This window comes from Haliotis rubra, unplaced genomic scaffold, assembly GCF_003918875.1.
Source record: "Haliotis rubra isolate DU_JTF1 unplaced genomic scaffold, ASM391887v1 Scf29, whole genome shotgun sequence".
Lineage (NCBI taxonomy): Eukaryota > Metazoa > Mollusca > Gastropoda > Lepetellida > Haliotidae > Haliotis > Haliotis rubra.
The window spans coordinates 400728-423222 of record NW_025766957.1 but is presented as its reverse complement, the minus strand read 5'-3'; the positions used below and the strand labels follow the sequence as shown (position 1 = coordinate 423222).

The 22495-nt window shown below is 37.6% G+C and overlaps 1 protein-coding gene across 1 annotated transcript in view; it reads right to left on the bottom strand.

Annotated features, from left to right (window-relative positions):
* The window catches only part of LOC124281769 (liprin-alpha-1-like), a 138377-nt gene that overhangs the window by 7308 nt on the left and 108574 nt on the right, over positions 1–22495 (bottom strand). The window contains 10 exon segments of the mRNA XM_046717743.1: positions 4731–4799; positions 5174–5349; positions 7675–7772; positions 8809–8984; positions 9439–9518; positions 9521–9638; positions 10342–10423; positions 10944–11210; positions 12615–12763; positions 15535–15627. Coding sequence (XP_046573699.1) covers positions 4731–4799; positions 5174–5349; positions 7675–7772; positions 8809–8984; positions 9439–9518; positions 9521–9638; positions 10342–10423; positions 10944–11210; positions 12615–12763; positions 15535–15627 — 1308 coding nt within the window.

The window sequence follows — 22495 nt, the reverse complement described above, 5'->3', positions numbered from 1 at the left end:
GCCCGATCCAGACTTATTTACTGAGAAGCTAGAATATTGCTGGAATAGGGAGCGTGTGTTTAGTTTTATGCCGCTTTAGCAATATTCCAGCTTTATAACGACAGGGGACACCAGAATGGGCTTCACACATTGTACTCCTGTGGGGAATCGAACCCGGGTCTTCGGCGTGAAGAGCGAATGCTTTAACCACTAGGCTACCCCACTGCCCTGTTGGAATAGTGGTGTTAACAACCAAACATAGCTACTTTGAAATCAGGACCAATCAACCACGTGGCTGAAAGCGTGAACAACGGTCAATACTGGTGAGGTACACGAAAACTATCAGCCAATAACAACCTGATCAGAGTGAGGCATTTTTCTCAATTAATATATTTTCATGGAATTAATATATTGTTCACGGAACAATGGAATATGATTCTTATATTATTTTGAAAATTTGAGATGAAACATGATCACATCATAACGATCAAACAATGAAAGCTGAAAGTGAAATCAGTGAAACAAGGTAGATAACTCTTTAGTTCATGCACCGTCACTATGGCAACCATGCTAACAAAACTGCAAACATGAAACAAACTAGGGGTCAAGTCAGGCGGGGTTAGCGACAGCATGCGTCCGACACTACTCACATTATCATGTCAAAATGCCCAATTTGGCAAAATACATTAATCACAGCTGAGAATACTGAACCCTCTTTGATGAGCGAGTGAGCGAGTTTACTTTTATGCCGCACTCAGCACTCTTTAATGATGAACTATCCATCCATACAGATTTCTGATACTAATATTTATGATAATCAGAAATTGTGAATTTTCACAAAATGTTGCACACAGATAATTTCAAAAGACAATTTCAAATAGTGAATTACCGAGATGGAACAGTTCCTAAGGAAGGATGACAATATATGGATGGACAAGTTCTTTGTTACAGTAAGAGCGACGTTTTGGTGTAGGTTCTAACACTGTTATCAAGCAAGTGAAGTTAGAAGGAACAGTTCCTGTTCTCATTTTTGGAAAATTCAGTAAGTAATTACCAAATCTGGAATTAGCTCATAAAAATAAACGACATTGCTATATAATGTTTACGTTCCAAGACGCTGATACTAATAATACATAAATTCATTTTGAACATAATTAGGCTTCGGTATTGATGTATATTCCTTTCAAAATATTGAAAAATGTTTCATACAACAATTTGGCTGTCGAAAAAGCTGCACATTTTACTAGTTTGTAATTTTTACCATGAAACAAAATTACAATTTTCTCACATTACCGATTGCAAAATAGTGTTGGACAAGAAAGTTGTTTTAGTGTTTAGGGAAACAGTTTCCAAATAGTCTGTCCACAAATCAGTGGTTCTCACGAGAAATCTCTATACTGCATGCTACATTTCAACAAACAAATCATTGGCTGTCTTAACAAAAAATTACTGCCAAATATCTCCTAGCATGACAACCTCTGAGTAATATTTCTATTTCAAATGATGTCATCTTAATCTAGCTTCAAGTCAATAGCTTATTATGTGCAATTGAAGGGTTCAGTAATTCCAGCACATGTTCCGAGTCATTGCAGCAGAAATCTGGAGTGAAATACTGTGCTGTTTAAAAGGCTTGTGATTGAAGCTGTGATTCTACCACAGTGAATCTTGTGTTACATACATATCACAGAATAGACACAATAGCAGTGGGGTATTCCAAAAGTTGGAATGAACAAATTTCAGATTTGGATTTCAAATATTTAATTACTCCAAACATGTTATTTACCATCAAGAAAATATGTTTTAAAAATGACAAAATTACAAATATTTCTTTCGAAAAGTAGTTGCATGGAAATAGTATTTAATAAAAAAGGAGTTGTGATGTAACTGTATTCTATCTATTATGTGATAGTTGGTCTACACATCCGTTACCTATGTTATCACACCTGACAGCATGGAATAAATCAGGGAAGTCAAAATGTAGACAAGTTTCAAAATGATTCAAAGAAAAAAAGTCCCAAAGACAGAAATCAATTGCATTTGCAAATAGTACCCATAAATGAATTCTTCAAATAAATTGAAGAACCATGCAAGAATGCTATTTTTCAAATAGATTGTACAGCATTATGTGAATATTGTGAGAAATCAGCAAAAGACAGAATTATAATCATAAAAAAGACAGTTTTCATTAAAATTCAATAGAATCGTATTATTCAACTTGAAATGGACATTAAATGACCAAAAAAAAAATGGTGTAGGATGGTCTAAAAACCAAACATTTTAGAACATGTTAAAATAAAAAATTAAGAAATATATTCATATTTGGATTTTAAAATTAAATAAATTTTATTTCATACAGATCACACCAGTTTGCCCACATCCGTCATCCACCTGGACACATTGCAGTGAGCATTTACCTTCACCAAAATGCAACTGACACCCGTAACCTCGTTAAGATTTACCTGTGTGGGAGGGAGGGAGTTTATCACTGTGAGCCATGGCTGAAGAAACATGCACAGCATATTGCATACCGTGGTTCGTTATGTCTGAATAGTTAATTAATCACCACTGACAAACATTATCCCAAAGTACATCTTGTTAGAGTTTAAAAATACATGTTGAGCATCGTGAACATTGATGAAGATAACATTGGCACAAAGTCATTAAAGTCACTTGAAACAAAATCATGAACTATTCATTCATGTATTCACTATTTCTATATGAATTACCACACACAAATGTCACCCTGACTCAAATCTATCAAAAATATAAAACTAAATGAGGGAGACAACTCCTATAGAAGTAACTGTTCAACAAATATTTCCAAAGTGAATATATACATAAGACAATTTCTCAAGTTACTAGCAAAATTTTGTCAAATACATCTTTAAAAAAAATCAGACAATAATCCAAATAATGATATAGCTGTCACTTTAAAAAATAATAATATTAAATTCAAATTTTAGAAAATATAAAATTTTATCAAAGTGAATTTAAGAAAAATCCAGTTTGTTACTATCTTAAACTATTTGTAATAACATGAGTAGTGGGTATACATTCAGGGACTACATGCAGCACAACTAGTTATAGGTTATATGATTGTTTAGTGACAAAGAGCAACATATGAGAAATGTCATTATTATTATTACAGAAAAGCTCTCAGATGCAGATTATAGACAAGAGTAGATATAACTAAAGCTGCAGATGTTTAATCTGCCCAATATATACACTCTATTCTACAGCAGGCAAGTGATATAGGTAATTCAAATAATGATGAATGAAATTTGAATGATTCAAATGTCAGAGAAAGAAAACAATGAAATGATTGAATCCCACACATGGTCTTAAAGATGTTGGTATGAAGACACATCTTGCCTGATTCTAAAAATAATTTCATTTACTGTTAACTTTTAGAACTTCCATATTTCTCATATGATATATCCCAGCTTTGCTATATTTTCTATATTTAACAAAGGAAGTAAGACACTACTTACTGGAGACAGCACTAAACCTACACACTGGCAGCTGGGGTTGAGACGTATACCGTAATTACTTAATAAAATCTTCATCTATCAATTCTTGAGAGCAAGTGTTTGTGAAAACTTTAATTTCATATATTGCATTGGTTTGTTGTTTAATGCTGCACTCAGCAATATTCCAGCTATATAGTGGCAGTCTGTAAATAATCGAGTCTGGACCAGACAATCCAGTGTTCAACAGCATGAGCATCGATATACGAATTGGGGACCGATGATATGTCAACCAAGTCAGCGAGCCTGACCACCCGATCCTGTTAGTCGCCTCTTAACAACAAGCATGGGTTGCTGAAGACCAGTTCTAATGCTGATCCTCAGGGGTTATTTCATGTATAAATCCCTGTAAAAATATACTGCATCAAACTAACACGTTTATTTTGATTATTTACAATTTTAATTGTATTTCTCTTTCTTGTTACACTTGCCACTTTTGAGTATGCAGAGATCCATATCCTTGTGTTTATCTTTCTGTAAAATATTCTACAAATAGCAAGCTCATTTTTTCTCCAAATCATCTTTATGTGATTCAGTAAAAATACCTCTGTACGATAAACTTAGAAATATTTTAATGCAATTATTGAAAGAATTTTTTTCTGAAATTATCATTGTACCAGAAATAACATATTGTAATATCTTGTTAACAAATTGATGCATGTACTGTATATAAATTCACAAGGGTCCCTTACCGGTTACTGTGGTAGATTTGGAACAGTTTGATTGATCACCATATCATATCAACCATTCATTCAAATACAAGTTTCTTTCGGATAATTTGTCAAAAAGTACTATTTTTCTACTGTGACACATAACTTTCAATCTTGAAAGAAATAATATTTTCCTAACATGAAATACATTTTATATTGAAAAGAAAAAGTATTTTCCTACTCTCAAATACTACATTCCTATCTTGATAGACTACATTCTATTTAGAAAATATATCCTACTTTCTACCCAAACAATACTACTTTCCTATCCTGCTCAAAATCCACCAGCTGCCAGTCTAACATCACCTGGGAAGAGAGCACCACTCGGGCGGGGCGGCAGAGTTCGACCCGCCGCCCTGTCAGCATACAAGCTGCCGACAGCTAGAAACAAGGCGACAGACAGAGTTGAAAGGTCACGCTGAAGTCAGCAGGCGGGCAGGGCAGCAAGGTGAGGGTCAGTTGCTGGATACGATGATGACGCAGACAAAAAATAAGAAAAAGATAACTGACCTACCTCGTCCAGGCGGCGATCAGTGCCGATTGCCAGAAGGTTGTTGAATTCCCGCTCTAAAACTTGCCTAGCCTGAAACATAAAATGGAATGTGTTCTCATAAAAACATAAAATGGAATGTGTTCTCATAACTTTCCCCAGACCCAAAATAGATAAGAAAACTCTGAAAGTAACATGAAAACTTTTCATAATGAAAACAAATAACAATATCATAAAAGTGCTGTTACTTGAATGCATCACGGTATTATACAATTTTAAAACTTAATTGTTACAAAAATATTTGAAAAAGAACCTGCTTCAGGTTTACAACAATTACGGTCAATGTCCTAAAATCTAGTTGCGGAAAAGAAAGAAAAATTCTTGATGTAACCATATAAAAGCAAACTTGCCCCATTTCCCATAACACTAAATGTTGGTTCCAACATAACACAAGGTGACCGACTTACTTGTTGGTTTTGTGTGGGTATTTGTAATGCGAGAGCCATGCTGTTGTGATCGAAGCTCTCGTCTAGTGCTATTAGTGACCCATGGACTCCAGATTCTAGCAGAGTAGCTGAATATTCCCGCAGGCCTATAGACATCGACCATTTGATAACCCGCTCATTCGACCACACTAACACATCTGCAACAGAACAACTGGGTGTCAGGAAAATTGGTCAAAATGCTTTGTTCAATGATTATAAATATTTGGGATTAAAACAATAAATAGTGTTTTTCACATTGCCGCATAAAAACCAGTAAACTTACAAAAATATCTTTAAAAGCATTAGATTTGTCAAGCTCAAACTACAGTCAAAAGCTTTTGTGTCGAATGTTTGATGTGTTGAATTTATGGTTGTCTTAAAATAAAAGCTTGGCCCGATGTAAGTTTTCTTTAATCATCATTTTTCTGTTGAGTCGAACCTTGGATAACTTAAGTATTTAAGTAGGTCCTTCAACTTTGACAAAATGGTGTAGTGTAGTGTAGTGTAGTGTGTGGTGTGGTGTGGTGTGGTGTGGTGTGGTGTGGTGTGGTGTGGTGTGGTGTGGTGTAGTGTAGCTCAGTACAGTGTAGTTTAGCTCAGAACAGTATAGCTACACTAATGAAGTACAGCTTAGCGTAATGTAGTGTTGTGCAGTGTAGCTCAATGTAGTGTAGTGCTGTGTGGTGCAGTGTAGCTCAATGTAGTGTAGTGCTGTGTGGTGCAGTGTAGCTCAATGTAGTGTAGTGCTGTGTGGTGCAGTGTAGCTCAATGTAGTGTAGTGCTGTGTGGTGCAGTGTAGCTCAATGTAGTATAGCTTAGTGTAGTGAAGTATGGTGTGGTGTAGTGCAGTGCAGTGTAGCTTAGTGTAGTGAAGTATGGTGTGGTGTGGTGTAGTGTGGTGTAGTGCTGTGTGGTGCAGTGTAGCTCAATGTAGTATAGCTTAGTGTAGTGAAGTATGGTGTAGTGTAGTGCAGTGCAGTGTAGCTTAGTGTAGTGAAGTATGGTGTAGTGTAGTGTGTAGTATAGCTTAGTGTAGTGAAGTATGGTCTAGTGTAGTGCAGTGCAGTGTAGCTTAGTGTAGTGAACTATGGTGTAGTGTAGTGTGTAGTATAGCTTAGTGTAGTGAAGTAAGGTGTAGTGTAGTGTGTAGTATAGCTTAGTGTAGTGAAGTATGGTGTAGTGTAGTGTGTAGTATAGCTTAGTGTAGTGTAGTGTCCAGTAGTGTAGTGTAGTGTCCAGCCAGTACTGTAGTTTAGTGCCATGTAGTGTAGTGTAGTGCAGTGTAGCTCAATGTAGTATAGCTTAGTGTAGTGAAGTATGATGTATTGTAGCGTAGTGCAGTGCAGTGCAGTGCCGTGTAGTGTAGAGTAGTGTAGCGTAGTGCAGTGCAGTGCCATGTAGTGCAGTGTAGCTCAATGTAGTATAGCTTGGTGTAGTGTAGTGCAGTGTAGTGTAGTGCCATGTAGTGTAGTGTAGTGTAGTGCAGTGCAGTGTAGCTCAATGTAGTATAGCTTAGCGTAGTGAAGTATGGTGTAGTGTAGTGTAGTGTAGTGCAGTGCAGTGCCGTGTAGTGTGTGTAGTGTGGTATAGCTTAGTGTAGTGTGGCAGTGCAGTGTAGGTATAGTGCAGTGTGTAGTGCAGTGTAGTGCAGTGTAAGTAGTGCCAGTGTAGCTCAATGTAGTATAGCTTAGTGTAGTGAAGTATGGTGTAGTGTAGTGTAGCTCAGTGCCAGTGTAGTAGTGTAGTAGTAGTGTAGTGCAGTGCAGTGTAGCTCAATGTAGTATAGCTTAGTGTAGTGAAGTATGGTGTAGTGTAGTGTATGGTGTAGTGTAGTGCAGTGTAGCTCAATGTAGTATAGTGCAGTGTAGTGTAGTGCAGTGTAGCTCATGTGTAGTATAGCTTGTAGTGTAGTGTAGTGTAGTGCAGTGTAGCTCAATGTAGTGTAGTGTAGTGTGCAGTGTAGTATGGTGTAGTGTAGTGCAGTGTGTGTATAGTGTAGTGTAGTAGCAGTGTAGTGAAGTGCAGTGTAGCTCAATGTAGTAGTAGTGTAGTGTAGTGTAGTGCAGTGTGGCTCAGTGCAGCTTAGTGTAGTGAAGTAGTGTAGTGTAGTGCAGTGTGCTCATGGTGTAGTGTAGTGCAGTGTAGCTCAATGTAGTATAGCTGTAGTGTAGTGAAGTATAGTGTGGTGTAGTGTAGCTCAATGCAGTGTAGCTCAATGTAGTATAGCTTAGTGTAGTGAAGTATGGTGTAGTGTAGCATGTAGCAATAATCATACCCATGTTGTGATGCACAATGCTCACTCTGCAGCCATCCTAAACCCAGTCCTGCTCCTGAATGGCCTATTATGACTAGCAAGATACACCTAAAGAGGTTCCTGGATGGAAATGATGTTCTGTTCTCAGATACTGCAAAAAGTTTCCTTTCTATATCTAGATTTAGTCAATCAAAAGCTGGTAAGTGTCCATAACAAATGATATACTTACCTTTTAATTCATTTGCACTTTCTTCTCTACGCCGTTCTAATTCTTTTCTATCATAGTTTAATTTCTTTAATGAATTTATTCCGTACTGTAAGCTTGTTCTGGAAACAAATAAACCACATGTCAAATATCAGTGAGAATACATCTGTGGACATATACCAGAATCCCCAAACTAGACAGGGACATATTCGAAGTTTACTTTTAATGATATGAAACGAGTCTAATAACAATGACGAGGGATATGGTAACCACTGCTAATTATTAGGGAGAATCTTGGATTCCAACCCATATTCTGTGGATTCTGTTCCACAGTGGTAGAATGATTGGGTGAGTTTACAGGTCTTAAAAGGTAACTGTCATTTTAAAACCCACCAGAACGAAAATGGTGCACACAAACCTAGCAGTATATAAGGCCAAGCAGGATTCAAACATATACAGTGAGACCCCGGATATCCGGACACATTCGTTTGTGCGTAAATCGTCTGGATAACTGAATATCCGGATATCTGGATTTCTGTCATCCAGGCTTAGGTGTTGAAACGGTAGCGAGCATACACTTCAGGTTTAGAATCACTTCCAAAACAGAGTGGTTGTTTTGATTTGCCAAAGTATTACAATTCACTTTGTGCCAGATGGGCCTACTAATCACTACCAATACCCTGCTGATCGGTCATTAATCCGGATTAGCAGACCTGTCTCGTGTCAAGACACATGGGACACTCGCGCTTCACTTCACACGGTCAGCAGAAGATCAAAGCTCCGTGCTGACAAGTGACTCAATTTTGTGATTTAGCTGGTTGGTTTGTAAAATTTACCGTCTGGGAATGGAAACCGCATATCCGTTATAGACAGTGACTTTTATAACGTAAGAAATTGTTTTTTTAATGAGAATTTACCGGAAGGCGAGGTTTCTGGACATTTGGGGTCTGGGTATGTGGGGTCTCTATGTAATTAGGTTTCTGGCACACCTAAGGAAACACAGCTCTGCTTTGGCAGCTAACTGCAGCACCTTAGAAGACTCTTGATTAGACCTAAGTCATCAGATCCTGACTGGCGAGTCATAAAGAGGTACAAATAAGGCAAAACAATTAGTTCAAGATCAGTAAACCATGACCATTCTCCTTGTTGTTCACTCACCTATGGAAACTATCTACCATTTTTAATTGCCCTCTCAGATCTTTTTTGGTGAGGTGATCAAGCATGCGAGCATCGACCAGACACTCCATAAAATGGCTGCGATACTGCGGTAGACCCAGACTTGGCAACCAGTCGTTCCCGATCCACTCATGGTTCATATCACCAAACGCTAGAGTCTGAATAAGAAATGGTAGCAGACGGTCACATATGTAAACAAAGTAAGCTAGAAATTATGTTTAAATCAAATTTATTTCTTTTCATCCTGATCTGCTCATGGTTCATATCACCAAATGCTAGAGTTTGTCAAATAAATAAAACCTTAGACATTTGAACATTCTGACAAATCATAGATTTTTATCAGTTTGACAAGCCTTACACATTTGATCATTTTGACAAATTGTAGATTTTTATTCATTTTGACAGCCATCGAAATTGGTCCATGCCGACAAATAGCAGACATTTGTTCATTCTGACAAATCATAGACATGTATTCATTCTCACAAGCTTTAGAAGTTTGTTTCCTTTCACACATAACCCAATCTGTGTGTCAATACTGACATAAATGATCACTTGACAAAGAAGTCTTAAATTCTACTTGTTCAAAAAGAAATGTCAACAGTTTACACTTACTGTTCGTGAAGTTTTTGGCGCAGAAGGACTTGTTAGGCTAACCATTTCCTGAATGGCTAGTCTGAGTTTGAGCCTATGTAAGGGTTACTGATACCAATCTCTCGTTGAATCTCGGTGTCGGACAATGCAGACATGATAGCTCCACTTTTGACATTGGCTCGACACGCTGCTACATACCACGCAGGCATCCCTACCCATAACTGAAACAACATGAAATGAGTTGTTAGGACACTAGCATTTGAAACAACACACAGTCAGTGGTTAGGACACTAGCAGTTGAAACAACACACAGTCAGTGCTTAGGACACTAGCAGTTGAAACAACACACAGTCAGTGCTTAGGACACTAGCATTTGAAACAACACACAGTCAGTGGTTAGGACACTAGCAGTTGAAACAATACAAAATCAGTAGTTAGGACACTAGTGGGACATGCTTACTCCTGCTATAATAGCTACTCGATTCTATTCATCCAAATATAATGAAAAGAGAGAGAAAAACTAAGAAAAGCACTGATGTTTCTTTACGTAGCAAAGTCGCACCGACACATTCAGGACTTTCCAGATTTAACTACAAGAATGACTAAAATAAATCTCAGAACAATTCAGCAAGATCATATGTTAGTACTGAACAAAATGCCTTGCAATTATAATAATAATAATCATAGCATATTTGTAACGCGGATATATCCATGCTTATACATGCTCAAAGCGCACAAATAAAAATGCAAGTAAGCCAAAGAGCTACAGTTCAAAGGCTATCTTGTGTTTTTAGATTGGATTTAAAGGTATGAAAGTCAGAATAGTCTCTGAGACTCTGTGGCAGACTGTTCCTGGCCATTGATCCTGTGTGGATCAATGTTAATGTTACACTGCAGGATAAATGGTAGGAAACTGTCACTTACTTCTAACCAGGCTACAACAGTTGGTCCATTCCACAAGGCAAAGGGTGTGCCTGCCTTCATGGCCTCTTCCAACAACTCATGTCTGAAAATACAATATTCCTCATGACTACTCATAATGATCACCAGCCATAGCTTGAGTTATCTTATACATCAGTGTTAGGGACACCAATCTCTATATAAGGTATGTTTTTAGTCTCACACTAGGAATTTGAAAAAACAAACACTAATCACCATTTACACACAACTATTTTCTTTTAAAAGGAACTGAATTTCTTTTACATCTTCCAACACATTTTCTTTTCAGGACAACATATCTAGTGAACAATTTGTTTCATTTTATTTTTTGATTAAAATATATATCATAAATAAATCCAAGGCAAAAGAAAATTTCTTTAATTTCTTTTCAGGACAACATGTCTTGTGAACAATTTGTTTCATGTTTTTTTTTTAGAACAAAATATATATTATAAATAAATCCAGGGCAAAAGAAAATTAAACAGCAACACAGAAATTAGTTGATTGACACATGTGGAGAATTCACTTGTGTCCTTTTCAAAATCTGACAAACATGTTTGAAAGATTTAAACGTCAGTTCAACCTACTTCTTCTTTTTCCTCCTATCAAATTCTGATTGTCCTAGCCCCAGGGTGAGTGCATCTCCACTCCCGTCTGTATCCGTGAAGGCTGTAGCACCACGCTCCAACCCCATAGTCTCTTTGGGTTTCTGCTTCTCCTTCTTACTGAAGAACCTGCCTAGTGAACTCTTCAAGCCCTTCTTTTTTGTATGCTTGTGTAGGGAGTCTTGACTGCTGTGTACACTCCCCATCGGACTTGCTGTCCCGTGAGTAAGTTCATGCAGTTTGCTGCACCTGGAAGGAAGATAACTCTTGATAACAGTGAATTTGATGATGCATAGATGGAAGGGAGATAACTCTTGATGACACTGAGTTTGATGATGCATGGATGGAAGGGAGATAACTCTTGATAAAAGTGAATTTGATGATGCATAGATGGAAGGGAGATAACTCTTGATAACAGTGAATTTGATGATGCATAGATGGAAGGGAGATAACTCTTGATGACACTGAGTTTGATGATGCATGGATGGAAGGGAGATAACTCTTGATAAAAGTGAATTTGATGATGCATAGATGGAAGGGAGATAACTCTTGATAACAGTGAATTTGATGATGCATAGATGGAAGGGAGATAACTTCGACACTGAATTTGACGATGCATAGATGGAAGGGAGATAACTCTTGACGACACTGAATTTGATGATGAATAAATGGAAGGGAGATACAGTCCGTTTGGGTTCAAATAAGAACGATGAATGATTAAATAACTCGAAATCGGGATAAGTGCACAAAACATAAGTAAAAGACATGGTCCTGAAACCTCTGTACCCAACAGGATCTGAAATCTGATGTTTTATGATCGATCACAGAAAAAGTTGTTTAAGAACCTATCATGTAATATTGTTCTATTTCCACACTTCACACCGAGGGGTGACAAATGGCTGGTGGAACAGCGCCAGGATGCACTTCAGGTGCAACTCAGCACAGCCCCATACTAGTCAGGAAACAGTCGGTGCTGTTCCACCAGCCGTTTGTCACCCCTCAGTGTGAAGTGTGAAAATGGAACAATATTAGAAGACAGTTTCACTCTGGATGTGCCAGAGATCTGTATCTGTTAATATGGGGCATGCAGCACAGGTAAACCTTCATAGTTTTGATATGGGTTTTAGAAGGTTAATGGAGTAACACCTGGGATTATCTACTACAGACCTAGGGTAGATAAGGGATAGATTTGAAGACGATCTAACATGGTGTTCACATCTCCTTCACATACTCACGACCCGTGAAGATCCGGGGTAGAATAGGTCTTCAGCAACCCATGCTTGCCACAAAAGGCGACTATGCTTGTCGTAGGAGGCGACTAATGGGATAGGGTGGTCAGACTCGCTGACTTGGTTGACACATGTCATTGGTTCCTAATTGTGTAGATCGATGCTCATGCTGTTGATCACTGGATTGTCTGGTCCAGACTCGATTATTTACAGACCGGCGCCATATAGCTGGAATATTCCTGAGCGCGGCTTAAAACTAAACTCACTCACTCACATACTAACAACAACTATCCTTAGTTCAATATAGTCTAGCCACACTATGAAGTTGCACAGCCCATTTATCCATATTTCTTTTTTTCAATGTCTAAAAGTATATTTGAAATCTATTCCAACTGATAAATAGAAACAAGCATATGGCACTTACACCGGAGAATTGTCAGCACTTTGTTGAGCTAGTGCTCGGGCGACCCGTTCTAACCTCAGTGACCGTGGTGTCGGTGGACTAGATTCGCACTTAATCTGTCTCGCTTCATCTTTACTGCTGAGGGCGGTGTCGTCGCGACTGTACTGGGGCTTCAAAGACGAAAACATGGGAGTGTAAAATATCCTTATAATTCCCTCCCCTGTTATCACTCAGAGAAATGTTCATCACAGATATAATCTTCGCATATTCTTGAACACATCATATTCAGTTTTCATTAAACAATGCTACTCATATGAACATACACAATTCCTATGACCAATAATAATTCTGAAAATAAATGTTGTTATTTACATGACACACATCTGGAAAAGAAAATATGAATTAAGGATGTAAGAATTTTACACAATGTATCTCGCTTCATTGGCTGTGATAAGATTAATGGTCACTTTGTATTGACCTGTCAAGCTGGTCATAGCACCCTGCGGTTGTTGGCCTAATGGCAAACACTCTTAAAGGCATACCAAAATATTTCTGGTTTAAACAACTTTTTGATCTCATATTCTTTGATAAATCTTCAAGTTTCAATTACAATAATAAAAAGAAATTATATTTCTATAACCAAGTGATTGCATTATGTAATGCATATTTGAAGAACACCTGACATTATCATGCCATTACTGAAATGGTAATTCCTATTCTCAGACAGATCAGACTAAAATTTGTTTCACCAACTCTTCTTGACATTTTACAAGTGTCAAAAAAAGCATGCCTTTAACAATTCTTGCCACTTCCAGCCAATCAACCAGCCTAGAATAAGCCAACCCTTGATGCCATAATCACTATGGTAACGTCTAAGAACCTTCCCAAAGCATTTATCTCATTTGCAAAGCATATGGAAAAGCCAATGAGTTGCCCTCCCATCTGCGCTAAACAGCAATGGTGAACAATAGCAATATAGCGAAGCTACTAAGTCATAAAGTCTCTGAAGGCTACCGCCTTCATGACAACGATAACGACCCATCAGCAGTTCCCTCCCTTGGATTTCAATTGGCAAAATTAGATCGTTTATTGATTTTTGTCTGAAAGCCTGCATCTACTTTGACTTGGCCTGTTTGCAGTTCTACTGATAAAATGGTTTAAGGAATGGAGGAATTCTCTGTAGCTATGATGTACAGAGAGCTACTCTAGGCTCTAGAGCGAGGTCAGAGGGCTGACCCATCTAAACTTCTAGACAGGTGAGACTACACTGTGTGACTAGCTCTATATAGTCCTGCAAAATAATAGTACAACATTGTTACAGAAAACAAAATTTATTTATTTCAAAACATCAATTGCAGAAATTTAACCATGCGTGAAATAGTTGCCACATTCCACATAGTGCTGCCATTTTCCTGTACGCAACTCAGATAGGCTTTTTGGAAATCGAAAAAAAAATATGTCACGGCTAAAAACCTTAATAAATATCCTGTATACAGTTTGACCTTTGACCTCAGTCATTTTGAAACTGTGTTGCATATACTTACAAAAATCAGGACAGATAGTCTTGTTTGACAAACAGTCTTGCTTGAGTGGGAAAATTTCTCATACAATCTTTACAGATTCATCTCCATAAGAGTTTAATGTTTACATCTATTACTTTTCCAAGGAATTATGTTACAACCTTTCAAAGAGAGATTTAATATCTGTCACCCTGTGCAATATATCTTTCATTCCCTTCTTCCTTGAAAAATCTCACATGATAAGAGATATCGTCTTATATTGTGAACATAGGCTGAGATAAAAATATTATTACCTTTGCACCAATCACACACTCATGAGAAAAAGTTATTTTCTGAAAATGAGACATGAAATAACTCGCTACGTTATTTATCGCTTAAACTAGATTTTTTCTGCTTGAGCTCAAGGTTCTTTTACTCAATGAGACAAGAACCTTTCTGCCCTGAGATATTTTTTCTTATCTTTCCAAAAGGAAACCAATTTCTCCTGTCAGGAGATTTGGTCACTTATTACCTTTGCATTAGAAAAGTTCACCCCAATGCTGAAACCTTTAAGTGAAACACTTTACCCCTATCCTTGAGACACACTATTTATCTCCTGCCAAGTGAGACATTTCACCCCTACACTGAGACACACTATTTATCTCCCACCAAGTGAGACTTTTCACCCCTACACTGAGACACACTATTTATCTCCTGCCAAGTGAGACATTTCACCCCTACACTGAGACACACTATTTATCTCCTGCCAAGTGAGACATTTCACCCCTTCTCTGAGACACAATTTTTAGCTTCCAATGAGTGAGACATTTCACCCCTACACTGAAACACATTATTTATCTCCCACCAAGTGAGACTTTTCACCCCTACACTGAGACACACTATTTATCTCCTGCCAAGTGAGACATTTCACCCCTCCTCTGAGACACATTTTTTAGCTTCCAACAAGTGAGACATCTCACCCCTATACTGAAACACATTATGTATCTCCCACAAAGTGAGACATTCCACCCCTACATTGAGACATATTATTTATCTCCCACCAAGTGAGATATTTCACCCTACACGGACACATTATTTATCTCCCACCAAGTGAGCCATCTCCCACAAAGTGAGACATCTCACCCCTACACTGAGACACATTATTTATCTCCCACCAAGCCAGACATTTCATCCCTACACCAAGGCACATTATTTATCTCCCACCAAGTGAGACATTTCAGCCCTACACTGAGACATATTATTTATCTCCAACCAAGTGAGACATTTCACACCTTACACTGAGACATATTTATCTTCCAACAAGCCAGACATCTCATCCCTACTCAAAGACATATTATTTATATCCCACCAAGTGAGACATCTCACCCCTACACTGAGACACATATTTGATCTCCCCCCGGAGTGAGACGTATCTAATATACCTGCTGCGCTGCTGCAGTATCAGCAGATGTTGCCAATTGCGGACTAGATGAGGAATAGGTGTACAAGTGGGAGGCAGATATACCCGCTGGTGCCTACAATGACAGGAAAAGGTCCACGTTATCCCACACGCTGGGAGATGCCTGTATCTCACGCTGGGAGATACCAACTTTATCGGCGCATGCCTGATCTCAATGATCCGTTTTGTCTCAGTCAATACACTATAATTTTTCTTCTCAATTTGGCAAATCTCATGCAAAACCACTGGGTAAAACAGACCTCAAATGACTGAAGTTAATTCTTTGAATTCTTTTGCAAAGACTTCAGCCAGAACAGGCTGAAGCTGCTTGTTTGGTGTCTAGAAATATTGGTGACAAAAGTTGAAGTTTTGTGCCTTTGGTATCCCCCAGATGAGCGTTATAAGGTATAATGCATGCTTGGGATGCAGTGTTCACAGTGCAACCTAGCTATGATTATATTTCATCAGAGACGCTGCCATTGGGCATCCCACTACCAGCATGGAGAATAAACTTCTGTCAAACACCCTCACTCATAGAAGTCTTTGAAAGGCATTTAGATATTGATTACTGAGACAAATCATAAACCACCTTTTCATCGTTTTAACATTTACTAGTTACTTCTAGTCCATTTATGACATTTCAGGGTCAGGTAATGATGGGGCAGATAGTGGCCCTGAAAAAACACTACCCAAGAAAAAAAAAAAAATAAATAAAAATGTCACGTTTACTTTCTTTAACGAAAAAAAGCTACTTGGAACTAGAAATTGAAATAATCTTCCTTTAAAGAGCTATTTTGGAAAAGCTCAAACATAACTAAATGAAGCCAATAAGAAACATTGTTCTACCAATTCATAGGATAACACGTAAGGTATGTGACTTAGGCTATGAATTTTTAGGTGCACACTCAGGCTAATCTGCAGACCCAGCAACTTTGATTTCAGTTCTTGAAATTAAAACCATGCTACCGTTCTGCTGTCAAGCAATCTGCCAAATAATGATGGCCTGACTACATGCAGACAATGTCTGTTAAACAAGGTAAAATCTCCCATGCTTACACATTTGGTAAACGAAGCAAATATGAGGATTTGTCCTCATTTCTCTCAGGTAACACTGGGCCAATAACAGTTATCTGTCCAACCCCTGATCCCCTCCCACATGCTGATAGTGGCTGGCAGGGCCCTGTGTGGCTATATATATATATAGATATATATATACATATAAGTATATCCTTATCTAAGCAGGCAGGTTAATCATGCATGTTACTAATTAATTGCACACAACCCAAACAATTAGTTTAGAGACAAAATTATTTTAAAAAGTTTTTTGGGAAGTTTTTAATATTTATATGTAATCACAATTTTTCAGTTTTTAAAGAGACAATCTGCCAAAAATTGCCTCAGATTAGGGTATCAGTTAGTAACACACATGATAAACATTCAAAAAGCTTCTATAAAAACAATGAAAACATAGCAAAGCTTGTAAATATCATAATTAATAAAGCACCAATTATGCAGTAATACCCTTTATGTCTAAATATTTATTGACTAGTATAAGCAAGCAATCAAAAGTTCTTAGTGCAAGATTCAATATATACTGACAAAAGTGCATAATATGGATGAATATAATAGTTAAGAAATATGCCATGTACAATAACTGGTACCAGGACAATTTTGTACCAACGATCATAATGTAGGGTATATTCCCGAACTTTTCATGCTTATGAAAAAGAGACGTCTTTTATGAATTTGTATACTGTCATCCCTATGGCTTAACAATTACTTTTATCTTGCCTCACACATAAATGTTGTTTTCTGATTGGCTGAGCGCTCTTCTCTTATTTTCAATGTACCCTGCTAACAAGCGAGTAACATTTTCCATGTACCCAGCTGGGAATGCCGAACTCATTTGGTACTTCGTAGTAGTAATTCTTTATCTCTAATAACATTGAATCAAATATGATGTACGGAATTACCGACGTTTTGCAAATGCATATCAATGGAAGGGAGATAACTCTAAATTTGTTTTTCTTGTCATCTGGTACTCCATACTATGACCCGATACCCGTGCTTCAAAAAGGTTCAAAATTACCATTGAGGTGTTTGGTAAAATAAATACGTTGTTCACTGGTCCCTCGAGACCAGTGAACAACTTATAATATGAGCTGCTGATTAATCAGTGAAGGAGTCGGTGTATGCTGTTTTACACCACATGTACCAACAAGGAATCAAGGCTTAGTCGGAAAACCTGAGGTTGATACCATGAGCATCCATGGGGTACAATAAAATGCAATCAGCCATGTGATACCATCCAGCGATTCAAACAGCGATACGGTTTATCTGGGATATTTCTTTATTTAAAGTAGTAATTTCCCAAATGATTCTGTAATCATTATCATCATGTCCCCATGTGCAGTCTTGATGAAACAGATATTATCTCGGAAACTTTATTTTCTGTATTCGAAATCTTCCCATCACAAACTAAAACAAGTGATTATTAATTGATATTTTTTGGTCATACATGAGAAAAAGACTGAAGGGGATCAATATCGTGGTTTGAAAAAGCAGTCAATGTTTTAGAAACAAAAATTAATACTACATTTCATGTAATCCTATTGGCGGAATACAGATCCAAATATTGTAATCATTCTTCCAGATAGCAATGGCCAGTACCTGATTTGCAGATCAGTTGGTATAAAGACAACCATGTCAGACTTAAGATCAATTCTGTCTCGGGAGTCACCAGGACAAACTTAAAGGCACAATGTCACACATTTCCGAATATATTTTGGCCTACATTATATATATTGGGCATATGCAGTCACTTTAACTTCCTATTGATGTAATAAAATCCCTTATGATTTGCCTGAAATTGATAATTGAAACTTCGAGGCGAACACTTGCCATATATGGAATGCAAACAACTGCTCCGTACATTGAAAACTCTCTTACACGGTGTTGTCGGTGTTTGCCAAACTGGTTTCAATCACAAGTGGTGTGTAGGATATTTCGTAAAGAGTGCTCCAATGGACAACTCTATGGACTTCGCTTGAAATAATGTTCGGCCGGTAGGCAACGTTGCATTAATAGATTTGAACTTTTAAATTTAATATTGTAATCTAAATACGTAATATTTTGGAGTAAATTATATGGCAGCTTCCCCGAGGGCAGATAGTTTGTATTATTGAGAGAAATGCATTATATATTTTTAGAGAAGTGTGGTGTGATATAGTGCCTTTAAGGTTCGGGAGATCTCTCTGTTAACTCTGTCAACCATTCAGTTAATTTAGTTTGCATATTCCAAAATTCATTTTTTGTAAAACCTTGCTGACCAGTAACCATGGCAACGCCCCAACATAGCAGCATCATACTTACATAGACACAGAGTTTATACGGTTGAAGCCATTACTTTGAAGCAAAGATGACAATAAACTGTTAACTAGGCATTTTAGAAGTTGGTGACTGTAAAGGTAAAATACTTCCCTGAATGACAACTTCATAATCTATTATGATGCGAGATTTCGGTATAGATCTTTATACTGTTGTCAGCAACAGTGACACATGGTGTAAAGATCTAAAGAGTGAGCGAGTTTAGTTTTACGCCGCACTTAGCAATAATCCAGCCATATGGCAGTGGTCTGTAAATAATTGAGTCTGGACCAGACAATCCTGTGATCAACAGCATGAGCATCGATCTATGCAATTGGGAACCGATGACATGTTCAACCAAGTCAGCGAGCCTGACCACCCGACCCCGTTAGTCTCTTACGACAAGCATGGGTTACTGAAGATCAATTCCGACCCGGATCTTCACGGGTAATTAAAAGATCTAACAAGCTGTCATCCAAAAAAGTATCTTGCCTCAAAGATGACAATAGTGTTACTTGCAAACAGTCTGCACGAACATGGTGCAACGCTTTATCATGGACACGTCACAAAAGCAGCTCCTCTTGTTATGGTACTGGGAATTAACTGGCTCTATTAATTTACGGCTATGATTTGTTTGCAGTCATACAGCGAAACTGATCAATATTTCATCTCGGGTACATCACTGAAAACCATCCACGGCAACTCAGGGATGTTTCTAGGACACCTACCTAAGTGCCTTAGCTAGCAAATTGGAAAAAACAAAATCATTATTCTCAGAAAATTGGCATTGTCTAAAGTTATTATTTTCTTAAATTTACAGGTAGCTTAACAACCAAACACAATAACACCTCTTCCTCTTTGTGTTTCCTGATGTCAGGTAAAGAAGTCTACCCCATAACTATATATTGGTTTTAACTACATTAACAAGAATTAGGAACTTTTATCTTTTAGGAATTTTTACAGACATTTCTTGCAGACTTTGGGCAAAGATCAGTCCCTGTGCAAGCCTAAAACAATCCCTGAAACTTAATAATAACCCCCAACCTTGCAAAGGATAGTACCAGGCAACTGAGATCAGAAGTTATAAACAGTAAGACAACGATGCCAATGTCGATGTCAACAGTTTCATCTATGATAGGGACAAAAAAATACCAGACAGGGAAGATTTCCTTATCAGCTGATGTACAGTGAGACCTCGGATATCCGGACACATTTGTTTTTACGTAAATCATCCGGATAATTGAATATCCGGATATCTGGATTTTTGGTTTTCATACACCTTTAGGATAATCCAAAATGTTTTTGATCATCAAGCCTTTATTGTACATGTATAGACATTAAAAAAACAGCATCACAACATAATAATCATACCTTTACAATTATTATTTTATTGAGGACTGCTTACACTGGGTGCCGCTGCTTTGCAACACGATGGAGAACATTTTTACTTGAATATCGAGACACTGCACTTTTATTGCTTTGACTGAATAAACAACTTAACAGTTAGAACTCAATGTGTCAGCTAGGCCTACTAATCACCACCAATACCTTGCTGACCGATCATTAATCCGAATTAGCAGACCATGTCTCGTGTCAAAACACATGGGACTCTCGCGCTTCCCTTCACACGGTCAGCGGTAGATCAAAGCCTCGTGCGGATACGCGAGTCAATTTTGTGTTGATTTAGCTGGTTGGTTTGTAAAATATACCGTCCGGAAACGGAAACCGAATATCCATTATAGACAGTCACTTTTATAACGTAAGAGATTGGTTTTCTCTAAAAAATTGACCGGAAGGCGAGGTTTCCGGATATCTGGGGTCCGGGTATCCGAGGTCTCACTGTAATTTGTTTTATAGCAATTGCTGCATCATACAGACCATGGCTTAATCACTTAGTACATAATTCTATACTGACAAGTAGTGCTGTTTTCTGATGGCTACTGTGACAAACCTCATTTCTCCTATCAAGGAAACTCTACGGTATACCTTTGAAACACCCTCATTAATGGCAAACCCCTTTCACTTATATACGTACACTACTTCGCTGTTGAAAGGGATACCGGTACTTATTTATCAGTGAGTATGCTTTTACGCTCCTTTCAGCAATATTCCAGTAATATCATGGCAGGGAACCCAGAAATGGGTTTCACACATTTTGTACCCATGTGGGGAATCGAACCCGGACCTTTGGTGTGACGAGCCAATGCTTTAACCACTAGGCTACTCACAGCCCACCAACACATGAAGAAATTATCTGTCCTTCATTAATTACTTGATTCATGGAAATACCTCTGTTGACAGCAATATAGAATGATGCATCGATCAGTTATTGTAATACCCCTATTTCAATTATATTTATAAAAACTGCAGAAAAGATATAAATTCATTTATTAAAGTCCAACCATTATTCTGCAATGTTCCTTCAATGTTTCCATAAGCATATACTTCCCACTTTTCAACAGTACAAGGCAAATCTTCATGTTTTGTATGAGCACATCACATGAAAATGTTCCATAAACAACAATATTGACGAGTCACAATGGACAAGTGTGGACAGAACATCACCTGCATGGCATATTTCTTAACGTGAGTCTGATGAGATATAGAGTGCTAGCATGCTACACGGATGAGCACCCTCTCACAACAGCCACGGACAACATCGAGGTCAAAGGTCAAAGTCAGGAAGTCATGCTTCAGACAAGTTCAAGGTCACCAAAACAAAAATAAACTGAAGAATATTTTTGTCAAAATTCAATCATGCATTTAAATAAATGACATAATATTTAATGTCCCAAAGAACCTTTAAATGAGTTAAAAACATGCTTGCATGCATTTGAAAGAATTAAATTTGAATTGAAATATGCATAAAATAAATCAAAATCAAGAAAAATGATGAAAGATGATTATGATCAAGTGCGACCAGCAGCGAGGTGAAAGTATTCAGGTAAATTAGTCAAATTTCAACTAAAACATCTGGTCAATTTTGATATAAAATACAATATAAAATCTTGTTTCCATCTAAACTGAAAAAGTTTAAAAAAAATAAAAATAAAATGAATAAGTATGTCACAAAATACAGAACTAAAGTACAACACGAGAAACGAAACCTTGAGAAAATGGCATGTGACCATTTGGCGACTGGGGAAGGAAATATGGGCAGGGAGGGGAGGTGACTCAAGCATAAGCGACACGCATGTCTGAAACGCAAATATAGCAAAATAGACTCGTTGTTAGCAAATTAATATCCAAAGATGTTGGTCATTAAATCTACACAACCACCCCAACATCTCTAAGCAAATAATTCAAAACAATTCTCGTGTAGCAGTTAATTGTAAGTCAGAACAAACATTAAGCTTTCTAACGACCATGTATTAGTGCAAAAAAGCCAAAATTTACTCAACTATTTGCAAACAGCCAACAAAGATACAATGTTTTAAAATACATTATTAATACAACTGTGTTAAATCAATGAAAAAATCTCAACATGCACAATTGTTAACCCGAGCAGTATCGCTAAATGACAAAGCAAATTTGCTTTACCACTTAAGGTCGATACAAGCTGAACTGACCAGTCTTAT